The following is a 15,000-nucleotide window of genomic DNA, read 5'->3' on the forward strand; positions in this document are numbered from 1 at the left end:
ATTTCATTTTGATGAATGGCCCCGTTTTCACTCTGTAATCTCTCTCTCTCTCTCTCTCTCTCTCTCTCTCTCTCTCTCTCTCTCTCTCTCTCTCTCTCTCTCTCTCTCTCTCTCTCTCTCCCTCCCTCCCTCCCTCCCCTCCCCCCATTACATTGCTCCCTAGGTGATGTTCACTTTCCAGTGTATTATTATTGTTACTCCACTGGTTGCCTGTTTCTGATCGAATAGACTATAAGCTATCCACTCTGACCTTTTCTGCAGTCAACGGATCTGGCCCGAAGTATCTTTCTGAACTCATCCATATCTATACCCCGTCTCGCCAGCTCCGTTCTTCCTCTGATACTCGACTTCTCAGGATACCTCACGTCAGAAGTAAGACCTATGGACACAGATCGTTTTCTTTTCAATCGCCAAAGACGTGGAACAAGCTCCCCGATAACCTCCGTCATTCTGATTCCCTCGCATCTTTTAAATCTCGTCTCAAAACTCACCTTTTCCCTCAGCAATAAGTTCAATTGTGGCAGGTCCACTTGCATGTATATGAATGTGTATTGTGTGTGCGTGTGCGTGTGTTTATGTAAGTTTGTGCCTGCCTATGTGTGCGTATGTGTTAGGGTAGCTGTTAGATACACATGTATGTTAAAATGTATGTATGCAGCGTGTGTGTGTGTGTGTGTGTGTGTGTGTGTGTGTGTGTGTGTGTGTGTATGTAACATAGATATGATGTTTTATGTTAACAAAAGCGTTTTTGTAAAGCACCTAGAGCAAATTTCTGGATAGTGTGCTGTATAATTATCCATTAGTATTATTATTATTATTATTACTATGTTAGTATTATTATCATTAACATTATTATTGTTGTTTTGTCAGTGGTAGTTGCAGTAATAGTAGTTTGGGTTTTTTTGTGTTTTTTGTTGTTGTTTTTCTTGTTTAGTTTAGTTTTGTCTTGCACTTCAGTTTTCTATTTGCACTTCAATTTTCTTTTCATTATCAAATAATGTGTGTATTTTCACCATTGCGTTTTGTTATTGCTTGTTACACATGAACGAGCACGGTATAAGCTCAGGCTTGTTGTTGCCCAAGTTTTCTGAATTGAACGCTGTATTTCACCTTGTTTCTTGATATTAAAAATGTTTAAACCATAAACCATCATCGTTAAATTCTTCTTCTTCTTCTTCTTCTTCTTGATCGTTGTTTATGTACAGCGGATGTGGTGTATCGTCTGCACGCTCTGATACCTCACTGAAACTGAAACTAAAACTAAAACAGACGGGGTTTTTTTTTTTAATACTCACTTCATGGCTGTAGTGACGACCATCAACTCACTCCATGTATGCTGTATCTCACACTCAGTTAAAAAATAAAAAAATAAAATTATATATATATATATATGAATGCAATATATATTACAAAGCCGAAAATCGTGACGGAATCCTAAACCATAACCAAGCTTGCAGTTTCCGCGAACCATGGGCATCTACGTCAAGTACAGAGACGGACACGAATGTCATTTCCTTACGTGGCTGTGGATTATTACGTTTGCAACTTTTATGGGGGGAGAGAGAGGGGAGGGTGGGGGTAGAGGGGGGGGGGAATGGAGGGCACAGCCCGGGTGTGTGGGGTGGGGGAAGAAGTGGTGGTGGTGGTGGTGGTGGTGGTGGTTCCGTGGGCTGGGTATTACGTAAGCATATTGATGACGAATTAATGCAACGACGTTCCTCGATTCGTTCGGACTTGAACGCTTCAAACTCAAAACAGCTCGTCTTTAAGGCTGTCGTGCGCGTACGCTATCTTTTTCGTCACTCTCTCCCTCTCTCTCTCTGTCTCTGTCTCTCAGGAGGCCGTGGTGTACATGGCTTTTTAAAAGTTGTCCTTGCAGGATGAAACTTTGGGCAATACAAGGATATAGGGCCTGCGAGGCAGTGATATGATTGATGATGGAGCAAACTGTCTTTATCTCGTCTTGGTGGAGGTGGCCAGAATGTGTTTTTCTGGTTCCAGTTTTGAGAATGGGATGTGTTCTCTGGTTGTTGGGTTTTTTTTTGGTTTTTTTTGTGGGATGTGTTCTCTTTTTTTTTAAATTTATTTTTCTTTGTAGGAATCACATCTTTGGTTGTGTGTGTGTGTGAGGGGGGGGGAGCAGGGGTGGGGGGGCGGGGGCGGGCACATACACGCACACACACAGATATATATATGTGTGTGTGTGTGTGTGTGCGTGCGTGTGTGTGTGTGTGTGTGTGTGTGTGTGTGTGTGCGTGCCCAGAACAGATCGTATTGTTTCATAATATAGAATGTATGTATGAATGATAGTCAGTGATAATGTAGAATGCATTATTCATGATTCCAAGTAAAGAACGTTCGAATGAATGAATGAACGAAATAATAAAGGAGAGTGAATGAATAAGTTTACAAAAACAGATATATAATGAATTATATAAGTAAATAAATAAATGAATGAATGAATAAACAAATAAATAAATAAACAAACAAGTAAATAAATAAAATAAATCAACAGATAGATAGATAGGTAAATGAATGAATAAACTGTGAATGAAGAAATAAGTAAATAGGAAGATGAATAAGCAAATATATAGATAGAAAAATAAATCGATGAATAAGTAAATGAATAAATAACTAGATAAATAAATGAATGAATAAACTGTGAATAATGAATACATATATATACACACACACACACAAAACCCAACAAATAAATAGTGGTCATGAATGTTTTAGGTAACTTGTACTATTTTTCTTTCACGTAGAGCGCCCTGAGCTCTTAGAGAGAAATGGCGCTATATAAATGTACATTATTATTTAATAATTACATTATTTCTTCTGTCTTTGCTGCTGTGTGCACACGTCAGATGATGGGTATAAGGATAGGCCCGGCGCTTCCTTTTTTGAGGAAGTGTCTGGGTTTGTTCCAATGTAGTACTTTTTATTTACCTGTGTGCTAGCTGAATCGGTAGCGTAAGCAGCACTGACTTGAAGTTGTGTGCATTGTGAATGGAGAGAGTTACCACTCTTTACTAGTTAATCATTTTGTATTTGTATTTGTATTTCTTTTTATCACAACAGATTTCTCTGTGTGAAATTCGGGCTGCTTTCCCCAGGGAGAGCGCGTCGCTACACTACAGCGCCACCCTTTTTTTTTGTTGTTGTTGTTGTTGTATTTTTTCCTGCATGCAGTTTTTTTTTTTTTTTCTATCGATGCGGATTTTTCTACAGAATTTTGCCAGGAACGACCCTTTTGTTGCCGTGGGTTCTTTTACGTGCGCTAAGTGCATGCTGCACACGGGACCTCGGTTTATCGTCTCATCCGAATGTCTAATTGTTTGTTCATTTCCAGTACATTATTATTATTATTATTATTATTATCATTATTATTATTATTAAATAAATAGATAAATAAATGTCACGTGTGTGTGTGTGTGTTGCAGACAAGGTAGCGGGCAGCACCTCGGGGCAGGGGCAGCCCCCGGGGTCCATGGGCTTCTTCCTGCCCCCGTACGCCTCCTATCCCAACGGGGTGAGTCGCTCTGCTGGTCGGTCTGTCTGTCTGTCTGTCTGTCTGCTTCCACGACTGTCTGTCCGTCCGATCGCCTCTCTCGTCTCCCGTCTCTCTCTCTCTCTGTTTTTCTCTCTGTCTCTTACTGTCTGTCTGTCTCTCTCTCTCTTGTCTCCGTTTCTCTGTCTGTCTGTCTGTTTATCTCTCTTACTGTCTCTCTTTCTCTCTCTCTCTCTTGTCTCCGTTTCTCTGTCTCTGTTTCTCTGTCTGTTTCTCTTACTGTCTGTCTGTCTGTCTCTCTGTCTCTCTGTCTCTGTCTCTCTCTCTCTCTCTCCCGTTCTCTGTCTGTCTTGTCTCGGCTGACAGGTGCGGTGTGTGTGTGTGTGTGTGTGTGTGTGTGTGTGTGTGTGTGTTAATGATGTATCCAAAGAGAAAAGAAAAGAAAGGAAAAAAAAAGAATCCAAACCCAAATCCACAGTATTAAAATAAAAGAAGAAGAAGAAGCAGGAAAAAAAAGAAGTACAAAACGTAACTAAACAGCATATTACTTACGACCCAGTTTATTGTTTGTTTGTTTGTTTGTCTGTTTTTTTGCCAGTATCGTAGAGAGAGACAGGGAACACGTGGTCAATGGGATCTAATTATAGTCGTAGAGAAGGGGACATCACACACAGAGACGACTGACATACGGGGACAGAGACTCGGAGATGGGGACACATAGCAACGGAGACCGTGATAAGAAACGCATAGAGAGAGCTGACAGTACAAGTTCTTCAGAGAAGAAGCCCCCCTCAATCAAGTGTTTCGGCCCTTAACTCCTTTCACTCTAAGGAGACCGGGCCGCACCCCAGGTGCCCTTGTATTACCGCCTTTGTTTCTGTTTTCTCCCCCCTCGTGCTTCAGCAGGTTCGAACCCGCGCCTCCAGGGTGGTCGCCACTTCAGGACTGAGTCACCTTTTCTGGCAGACGTTTTAACCACTGAGCCATCGTACGCCTAATTTGAATAGGGACATTTTACTTTCATTCCTCCTCGACCAGATCAAGCTAGGACTCTTTTCTGCTGCTTCTGCCATTGCCTTGAGAGCACGTGTCCTCTCTCTGCCAGAAATCGACAGCTGTTTCATGATGCTGCAGGCAGATGTGCTCACAAACCCTCTTGCACCAATCTCTATGGCGAGGACTTTGGCGTGGAAGCCAGATTCTCTCAGGCTGCTGGCTGGGCTAGCACACATCTCCGTCTTGTGGATGTGGGCTTCCTCCATTCTGCTGTCGTATAGGCACAGCGAGCCTCTATCAGAATCGCTTGTTTCGTTGCCTTGGAGTGGAGTACTATGTCACGTCTCATCAGTGACGCTCTTGCTGATGATTTCCGGGTGTTTCTTCCCCTCTGGTTGGGGACAGACAACGGCAGAGATGGGGACACATAGCAACGGAGACATAAGTATTATAGACGATGGACATAGTATGGAGACGGGGATATACTTAGAAGGAGGCACATAGGGAAGGGGATATATATATATATATATATATATATATGTATCACCGGTAGAGACGGAGACGCAGAGCCACAAGGATGAAGAGCGGGGAACTGGGATACATCGAGGAGGGGACTTTTCTAGACACGGGTGACTACAGTCACACTGACGGGGCCACGCAGAGACAGGGACACACAGACACGGGGACACACAGACACGGGGACACACTGACTGGGGCACAGACGTAGACGTACTGACGGGGTCACTCAGAGACAGGGACACAGACAGGGACACTCAGAGACAGGGACATATAGACAGGGACACACAGACACGGGGACACACTGACGGGGGCACAGACATAGACGTACTGACGGGGTCACTCAGAGACAGGGACACAGAGAGAGAGACACACACAGACACAGACACAGAAACACGGGGACACAGAAATAGACATACTGACGCGGTCACTTAGAGACCAGGACACAGACACGGGCACACTGGCGCATGGGCACACTGGGACACAGACAGGGAGGGACACACAAACACGGGGACACACTGACGGGAGCACAGACATAGACGTACTGACGGGGCCACTCAGAGACAGGGACACACACAAGACGGGGAGGATGCACATCAATCACAGGGACGCACAGAGAAAGGAATCGGACACCTTTCAGGACTTTTCGCACTCGCGCCCCTCCCCCCCCCCACCCCCAACCCCGCCCCCCCCACCCCCTCCGTGTCTAAAGTTTGAGCAGGCGGCCAGAATAATGAAAAATAGAAGCGACAACGATAGAAATCATGCACTGCGACACCAGCATATGGATTCAGGGGTGTCTCCATGACGTGCATACATATACACGTCAGTCGGGCCACATGCAATCACTATGCACGCGCCCGTTGACACTTGAACGGGCAAGCGGCTCCGTCCCTTTCACTTGAGGCGACAATAATTATTATACATACAAAAGTTTTGAACCTGGAGGCACAATGCAGGCTTCAATACGTTCCAAGTCGTGCCTTCTTCGTGTTTTCGATAGCAGCAGACCTTTATTTTGCGAGTACGCTTTTTTTTTTTGCTCCCCCCCCCCCCCCCCCGTCTTTCTTTCCCTTGCTGTTAGCCTTTGTTGTGTTTATTACACCTGTCTGTGAGTGACGTATTGAAAAACAATTTCCAAAAACTGTTCTTATTTCCATGTATGACATTGACGAATGTTGCACAAGCGCGTGCATGGATTGTATGGGTTTCTTCTTCTTCTTCTTCTTCTTCTTTTTCTTCTCTGTTTTGGGGGTGGGGGAGGGGCGTTAGGGAGATGAAGGGTGTGGAGTATGTGTGTATGTGTAGTTGTACGCACCGGCATCTGTGTGTCAGTGTGTGTGTGTGTGTGTGTGTGTTTGTGTGCGCGCGCGTTTGCATGTGTGTGTGTGTGAAGAGTTTTTATAGTCCAGCATTCTGTCTGAATAAGCGTAACAAAATAATTAGAGGCATCAGCATGTCATCATTCAATTGTTATGTGTTGGGTTTTTATTTTATTTTATTATTATTATTATTTTTTTTTTAGAATTCAAACGTCTTTTCCATTTCATTTTGAGTGAGCCGTTTCACATCTTTGTATGGCTGCTTGCGTGCAAGCGCGCGTGCGTGTTCGTATGATTGAGAGGGTGAATTTATTATTGCTTTCGTGTGTGTGTGAGTGCGTATTAGGTCAGTTTTCTACAATGATTTTTTTTAGAAAAATCTCTTTAAAGAATTTTCTCCCATTAGCTACAGTGATTTGAGCATTAAAGATTTCAAAGAAGTATTTAAAATAAAGTTAATAACTGAATACTAAAGTCGCTAGAGTTGTCGTTAGTAGGGGTCTTAGTAGGTGGTGTCCTGAGTACGTTAAATCAGAACAGGCATCACTGAACACCACCGAAGTGACTCAGCAGCAGTGCAGGGTCTCCTCTGGTGTGTGGCCTCCTGGCGAACTAACATCGATGGTTCCCTGCGGACTGCGGACGCTGAAACTGTGACGGACGAACCCGGGTGTGGCCGTGCATGGGGGAATCTAAATGAGCGGCGTGGGAGTAATGCCACTGAAACGGTGCAGATGATTGAGGGGGGGGGGGGGGGGGGGGGTAGGAGTCGCTAAAATGAGCAAGAATGTGTTAAATACGATGTTTAACTCTCTCCATACGAACGGCGAAAGAGACGACGTTAACAGCGTTTCACCCCCAATTACCACCATCAAAATATTACAAGCGGAAGGCTCTTACACTGAAGAGGTGAATGTTGACTAAAGAACACCACAATTCTGACGACGGAAACTAAAGGTTGGGTCATTGAGACACCCACTGGACATCCGAGGGGTCTGTGTAGAGGAGAAGAGAGGACTGGCCGTACTGAGTGAGTTAATCTCTGACGTTTAGCTGTGATGGTCACTTGTGTCGTTCTTTCGATTTATGTCGACTTGAAGAGTCATCATGAACATAATCCGCATGACGTCGATAACGACAGTCCGTTCAGCAAGACCGTGTGGAACGGGTAACTGCATTTTCAAAAGATAAATTGATCAACATGTATCGAGCATATTATTTTGCTGTGCTTTATGGGATTACAAGGAAAACCGTTTGGTTAACTGATCATAAAACCACGTCTTTATAATGACTTAGAAACACATAGATTTTTTTTTTTTTAAAGGCAGGGTTTGAAATAACAGATAGTAGAAACACTAAAAGAAAATGTCTTGGTCTTTTATATGATATTTCAGCGGAATGTGTGTGTGTGTGTGTGTGTGTGTGTGTGTGAGTGAGAGAGAGAGAGAGAGAGAGAGAGAGAGAGAGAGACTCATACATACACGAGGTGATGTACAATAGTATGTAGGGAAGATCCATCGTATCAGTCATCATCACAGTCATGGCTTGCAGGCAAGATTAATTAAGACGACTGTCAAACCTTGGAAATGGGTCCCCGCGGACTTGAAGGTCAGATCACCTGTAAACCCCCCCACCTCCTGCCCCCCAACCCCTCGTCACCCTCCCTCCCCACACCACACCACACCCCCTTTTTCTTCCCGTGTCATCAGTCTCCCTAACGGCAAACCTTTTGATGCGGGCTGCTTCCTTTTGATGTCGATTCACTTATGAAGTAACTGATCTTTCTCTGACTTTTATGCCGCCTCAGAGGGACAAACGTCTTCAATGGTTTTACACTGGCCACAGTGACCTCAGTTTTGGTGGACAGCCATTGATTGACCAGAGTCAGAGGAAAACTCTTGACTTGTTAGAGGAAAGGTGTTGATCACAGTTAATAGAAAGCTTGACCACAGGAAGGTATTGAACACATTTGTAAAAGAAAAGGCATTGACCGCAGTTGTTCAGAAAAGATATTGACCACAGTTTTAAAGGAAAGGTATTGACCATAGTTGTTAAAGAAAAGGCATTGACCACAGTTGTAAAAGAAAGGTATTGACCACATTTGTCAAGAAAAGGTTTGACCACAGCTGTGAAGAAAAGGTATTAACCACAGTTGTAGAAGTTTTAAAAGAAAAGGTATGATCACAGTTGTAAAGAAAGGTATTGACCACAGTTGTTAAAAAAAAGGTATTGGCCACAGTTGTAAAAAAAAAAAGGTATTGGCCACAGTTGTAGAAGTTTTAAAAGAAAAGGTACTGATCACAATTGTAAAGAAAGGTATTGACAACAGTTGCAAAAAAAAAAGGTATTGGCCACAGTTGTAAAAAAAAAGGTATTGACCACAGTTGTAAAAGAAAAGGTATCGACCATAGCCGAAAAAAAGAAAGTTAAAGACCATATCGAGACGTTGTCAGCGAGTTAGAGGAAAGCTAAATGACCACTCACGCACGCACGCACGGACGCACACACACACACACACACACACACACACGCACGCCTCACCCTTATCTATATACCCCCCAAATCACCAGCAGCTTAATATTATCACGTTGGAATATCGGTGACCACCACAACCAAACAGAATGGCTCACAGAATCTGACCCCCAGTTACACTATACCCTGCTTACTACCATTGAGTCACATAGTGTTGTCTGTCGACAGTACGAGACTTACTACGAAGCCATGACAGGGGATTTACTGTGAAGCCTTGACAATGGGAAATTATCAGGGATGGCTGGGAAGGGCATGTATGTGAATGAGCGAAACAGGTTTTTGGTGTCACCAAAGGAATGATTCAGCGCTTATAGCTTTTAGAGGCGTTTGATTGGCTGAGAGCGGGCGGGCCCGTCTTTTCACTGTTAGCCGCGCGAAATTTGGCCAAGCAGAGCAAACCAATAGGCCTAGTTTGCATCAGTTTGACATGGTAAGTATATGCAACACCAAACATGGAGTATAATACAAACTCCTCCTGTTAGGAATGTGACGTTTATAGGGAGGAGAGGGAGGGGAAGGGCGATGTGGGTTGGGGGGGGAGGGGGGGGGGCAACGTGTAAGATGTTCTTGTTTAAAAAAAAAAAAAAAAGTTGGGATTTTATTTCTTGTTTTATAAAAGACCAACTGATGTCGTTTCAAATACATTGACGAAGTGGAAACAGGCGAATCGTGATTTAATCGCTAATTTTAGTGATGGGCGCATCGGGAATATAGCCGTGTCGGGATGAAAGCGTTTTGTTTCGACGACTCCTGCTGAACTTGAGTGATGACTGATGAGTGTGACCTGGCAATGTGGGCGGGAGCGGTGTGTGTGTGTGTGTGTGTGTGTGTGTGTGTGTGTGTGTGTGTGTGTGAATGCGTTGATGAATTGATTACCGTTATATTGATATCCATAATTAATAGTCACAATAAATAAACAACGCGAGAGGTGAAAAAAAAAATTGTTAAAGACCGAAGTGTTTTGAGCGTTTGCTTCGAACAACATGACAATCGAATGAAATGTAAATATATAAAATATTTTATTTGCCTCCCTCCACCCCCCTCCCCCAAACAAAAATGGAAAAAGCAAACAATCAAACAAAACAAAAAAAAAAAAAAAAAGAAGAAGAAAAAAAGAGCAAACAAACAAACCCGTCTCGTGTCATCGTCGTCTTGGAGTCAACAGTATAGCATTTGTGTTTTGCGATATGTACATCCCAGCTTTCATTGTGGATGAAACAACAGCAACAACAACAGCAACAACAACAGCAACAGCAGCAGCACCACTACCCCCAGCAACATAATATGTTGAAATATCTGTTGGAAAAAAAAAATGATCAAAAGATATCACCCGAAAATAGCTGTTCTCGAGCATTCTGTTTTTTCCCCCCAAACATTTTTGTTCAGTTGACACATTATTACAGACGTACCTTAGTCCTGACAGTAAACTAAATAGATATGATAGAGGTAGTGGAGTGATGGCCTAGAGGTAACGCGTTCGCCTAGGAAGCGAGAGAATCTGAGCGCGCTGGTTCGAATCACACCGGCGATCGCCAGTATTTTCTCCCTCTCCACTAGACATTGAGTGGTGGTCTGGACGCTAGCCATTCGGATGAGACGGTAAACCGAGGTCCCGTGTGCAACAAACATTTAGCGCACGTAAAAGAACCCACGGCAACAAAAGGGTTGTTTCGGGTAAAATTCTGTAGAAATATCCACTTCGATAGGAAAACAAATACAATTGCAGGCAGAAAAAGAATTAAAAAATAGGTGGCGCTGTCAGTATAGCAACGCGCTCTCCCTGGGGAGAGCAGCCCGAATTTCACAGAGAGAATTGTGATAAAAAAAGTGATACAAATACAAGGGGGGGGGGGGGGGGGAGAGAAAAAGCGGGATAGTATCGCAAGCATTCTTTTTAGAATGAGAAGAGACGCTAGCCCGACAGTTACTTACAAACTTGTCTGTAACAAGAGGCCGTGAAAAAGAAACATCTGCGTGCCAACGTGGGGTGACGAGTCAGCGGACACAATGTGGACTCCAACCCGCGTCCTCCCCTCCCATCCTCCCCTCCACTCCCTACCCCTCACACACACACACACACACACACACACACACAACAAACAACATGTCAACCTGTTGATTTAGTTCCCTGCCACGTCCTGCTCTCATTAAGCAAACAAACAAAGAAACAGACAAAGTAAAACACGAGCGGACGTCCAGAATTTAAAACCAGCGTGATGATAGCATCAAGGCTGCCCGCTGTCTGCTACATAATGGCCGCTACGTACATAATGGCCGCCTGCGGACAGGTGACAGGCCGGCAGTGACAGGCCGACAGTATCTTTGTTGGTGACTGCCGACACCACTGTCAACGTGTCAGCACGAGTTGGCCGTGACTCGCATGGCTGAGCAGCTGTAGTAATAACGATAGGCGCAAGCGCGCACGTGCGAACCGGCGGGCTGGCTCCTAGTCAAGCTGCTGAACGAATCAGCCCTTGCCACCGACGTGTGTTTGTGTGTTCGTGGGTTGGCGCTTTTTAAAATTTATTTATTTATTTATTTATTATTTGTAAGGCGAAGATACCCTTCCCACGTGTAGGGCGGTCAGACCAGAGACTAATGCCGATGGTCTGCAGACATTGTTGGTCTCGTTTGTGGTGAGTCCGTGTGACGACTCATTTACTGGCCCCCTCCCCCCCCCCCCCCCCCCGCCCCCCGCCCCCCCGTCCCACCCATCCCCCACCGCTCCCCCTACACACACACACACACACACACACACACACACACTCACGATGCAGTTCACATGTCAAACTAGAGTTGGGAGAAGCATATATATTGTTCAGAGACAAATCATAGCTCCCCCCAGCACCCACCCCCAACCCCGTCACTCCCCACTCCGTTTTGTTTTTCCACACGAGTCAATGGTTCAGATGTATGAAAGACAAGACTTCAAGAATAAAAACGCGTGCACGGAGAGAACTGAAGAAAGTGGAGACCGGGTGGAGGGAGCGGAGAAGGGGGATAATATGGAACGAAAGAGCAGGATATTCTTCTTCTTCTTCTTCTTCTGCGTTCGTGGGCTGCAACTCCCACGTTCACTCGTATGCACACGAGTGGGATTTTACGTGTATGACCGTTTTTACCCCGCCATGTAGGCAGCCATACTCCGCTTTCGGGGGTGTGCATGCTGGGTATGTTCTTGTTTCCATAACCCACCGGACGCTGACATGGATTACAGGATCTTTAACGTGCGTATTTGATCTTCTGCTTGCATATACACACGAAGGGGGTTCATGTACTAGCAGGTCTGCACATATGTTGACCTTGGAGATCGCAAAAATCTCCACCCTTAACCCACCAGGCGCCGTCACCGTGATTCGAACCCGGGACCCTCAGATTGAAAGTCCAACGCTTTAACCACTCGGCTATTGCGCCCGTCGAGCAGGATATAAGTTGGTCAGGCTTATGTTGCTCACGTTTTCTTAATTGAACGCAGTATTCTGCCTTTTTTTCTTCTTCTTGATATCAGAAATGTGTAAACCATTCAGGAATGATGCCGGTTTTTAAGGCTAGATTTGAAATAGCTTAGTGCAGAGATTTGACGAAGGGATAGAGAGGTAAGGGAGCTTGTTTCAAGTGAAAGGTCCAGAGGCAAGAGAAAAGAAAGAGCGGCGGCCGACTGTGCATTTTTTTTTTTTGAAACTGGGATCGTTGAAACGAGTGGCTGTGAAGCTGATCGTGGAGAGTGATGTAGGGAGGGTTGTGGATGTGAATTCACTGCTCCGATGGCCGTAAAAGGCTACGGGACCTTTCACTATTAACCTTTAACCTTACTGTTTAAAACCTGTACTGTCGTTTGACCCCGTGCGTTGAGGTCATCGTCAGGGACAGAGTTCAGGGGTCGCGGAGGACTACGTTACACGTCCAGAAGTTAGTGGTGGGAGTGGACAGAAATTTGGAGGAAGGAAGGGAGGTAACCGATCAGCGTGTGACACCAGTGTGAAGGGAGGGGTGGGGGGTGGGGGAGGGTACAGTGTGAACAGGAAGCTGGCTGGATGTCCTGCTGCCACGAGCTCATCCGTTCCCGCTGTAGCAAGCCACGCTCCGAGCATGATTGACTCTGTTGTGGAATTCAACGACCTGTTCAGGGGGTGGGGTGGGGTGGGGTCCTTTAAGGGTCAAGCTGTTCAGGGCTCGGGCCTGGGTTCGGTGATGGTTGCGTTGTTTAAAGGGATGAGTCCTGGATGTCTGTTCTGGATGTCTGTTCGGGTTGGCGGTCCGTCTGGTGTTACAACTGGAAAGCCCTGGCTGAATATAACCAGGGGTTTTTTGTTTTATTGTCCCCCCCCCCCACCCCCCTCATATACCTTCTTTGTCTATCTTTCTAGCTGGCGGGTGCAACAATCGAGTGGTAAGTATAGCAATGGCTTTACAATCTGATGGTTCTCCGAATCTCAGTCTGTAAGGTACCTAGTGGGTTTATGTTGTGAGTTGATTTTTTTCTTTTTTTTTCTTTTTTTTTTCTCTCCAGATCCTCCGGATCCAAAGAGATGTCCAGACCTGGTAGTGTCAGAACCCCACCTTTGTGTGGGTACGCACGCAAGAAGATCAAATACGCACGTTAAAGATTCCGTAACTTAAAATGTTCGTTAATTCGGCAGGGTTATGAATACAAGAGCAAAACTGGAAACGAGAACCATCACCCAGCATTACTCCCCAGAAAAAAATTAGTGAGAACGGCTGCTTAGAAGACGGGGTAAAAACGGTCATGCACGCTGAAAGACCTCTCGTACATTGTGCCTCGGCTTTAAACACCGCCCTCCTCTCCCCCCCCCCCCCCCCTCCTCACTTCCCCCCCCCCCCCCCCCCCCCCATCTCCTCCTTCCCCCCTCCATCTGTTCCGTGTCAGGGTCTCCCACGTAATGTTCATGTTTGAACACGACTAATAGGGAGTTGTGTCATAGTGAACGTGGGAGAAAGTATATTTGGGCGGGGCGGAGGTTATTATATGTACGTCTATATCGGTCTGAGCAACCAGTTAGGAAAGAAACGCCCCTTTCATTGAAACAAACTGAGGAAGGCGGGGGGTGTTGTGTTCATTATGTCACCTAGTTAGTACCATTGACTTCTTGTGTGAACGTTTACTCCACCTCTGTGGTCAATACTTGCTGCAGTGGCAGGTTGGTCAACCCCCCTACCACGTGAATCATTGACCTGCGATCGGAGGGCAAAGTGGCTGCGGAGCTTTTCATTTCAGCCTCCTCTCCGCCCCTACACCTTTCCACCCACCCGCCCACTCACTTCCCACCTCTTCCCCCCCCCCCCCCTACTCCTAACTCCCAGCCCCCTCAAACACACACAGAGGCATGCGCTCGCACGCACACACCCATGCATTCACACACGCCAAGGATCATTCTCTCTCTCTCTCTCTCCGTTCACTCACTCACTCACGTGTTTGACCAACCAGTCTATTTATTTTCTCTCCCCCTCTCTCTCTTGTTTTGTATATTCACACCTATTATCGATTGACACTTTGGCGTGACGACGAGTCTTTTGTTGTCTCGTGTGAATTCCGTTCAGCGTTGATGACTTGTGAACTGTTGACAGTAAACTACTTTCATACACCTTTGTGTGGAAAGGAAGCTGTGTTTTTCAAGGTTGACAATGATGATAACTAGCTGTGTTCGGTGTGAGAATCTCATTCCGGTGGTATGCAAGTGTTTTTGTCGCGTGTGTTGAGACCTTGCGTGTGTGTGTGTGTGTGTGTGTGTGTGAGGGTGGTGGGTGGTGGGGGAGGAGCGGAAAAGGGGGAGGGTGGGGGTGGGGGCGAGTTGTGGTCGACTCCAAAGTGCATCGTGTGCGCGCGTTTATTCCTGAGTGATTGTCAGTTTTGTGTTTTTGTTGCTGTTGCTGAGAGCTCTCACCATCATGAAGTCCCCCCCCCCCCCCCCCCCGCTCCCTCGCCCTCCACCTTTCACTTCGCTCTCGGACTTTGCCTCTCTCACTGTTTTGTGTGTGTGTGTGTGCGTGCGTGCGCGCGCGCGCATGCGTACGTGATTAAAAAAACAATCGTTCTTTTCATTGCCTTGTTATTGTTAATGGACTATTCCCTGGTTCGAATCTCGGTGACGGCGCCTGGTGGGT

General features: G+C 45.7%; 1 protein-coding gene across 2 annotated transcripts in view; it reads left to right on the top strand.

Annotated features, from left to right (window-relative positions):
• Positions 1 to 15,000, top strand: part of LOC143283138 (protein pangolin, isoforms A/H/I/S-like) — a 173,193-nt gene that overhangs the window by 67,763 nt on the left and 90,430 nt on the right. For both annotated transcript variants that reach the window (XM_076589282.1, XM_076589290.1), the window contains exon 3: positions 3,444 to 3,532. In XM_076589282.1, the coding sequence (XP_076445397.1) occupies positions 3,444 to 3,532 (89 nt within the window). The remainder of the gene's footprint in view (positions 1 to 3,443; positions 3,533 to 15,000) is intronic.

This window comes from Babylonia areolata, chromosome 1, assembly GCF_041734735.1.
Source record: "Babylonia areolata isolate BAREFJ2019XMU chromosome 1, ASM4173473v1, whole genome shotgun sequence".
In the NCBI taxonomy this organism is placed as follows: Eukaryota; Metazoa; Mollusca; class Gastropoda; order Neogastropoda; family Buccinidae; genus Babylonia; species Babylonia areolata.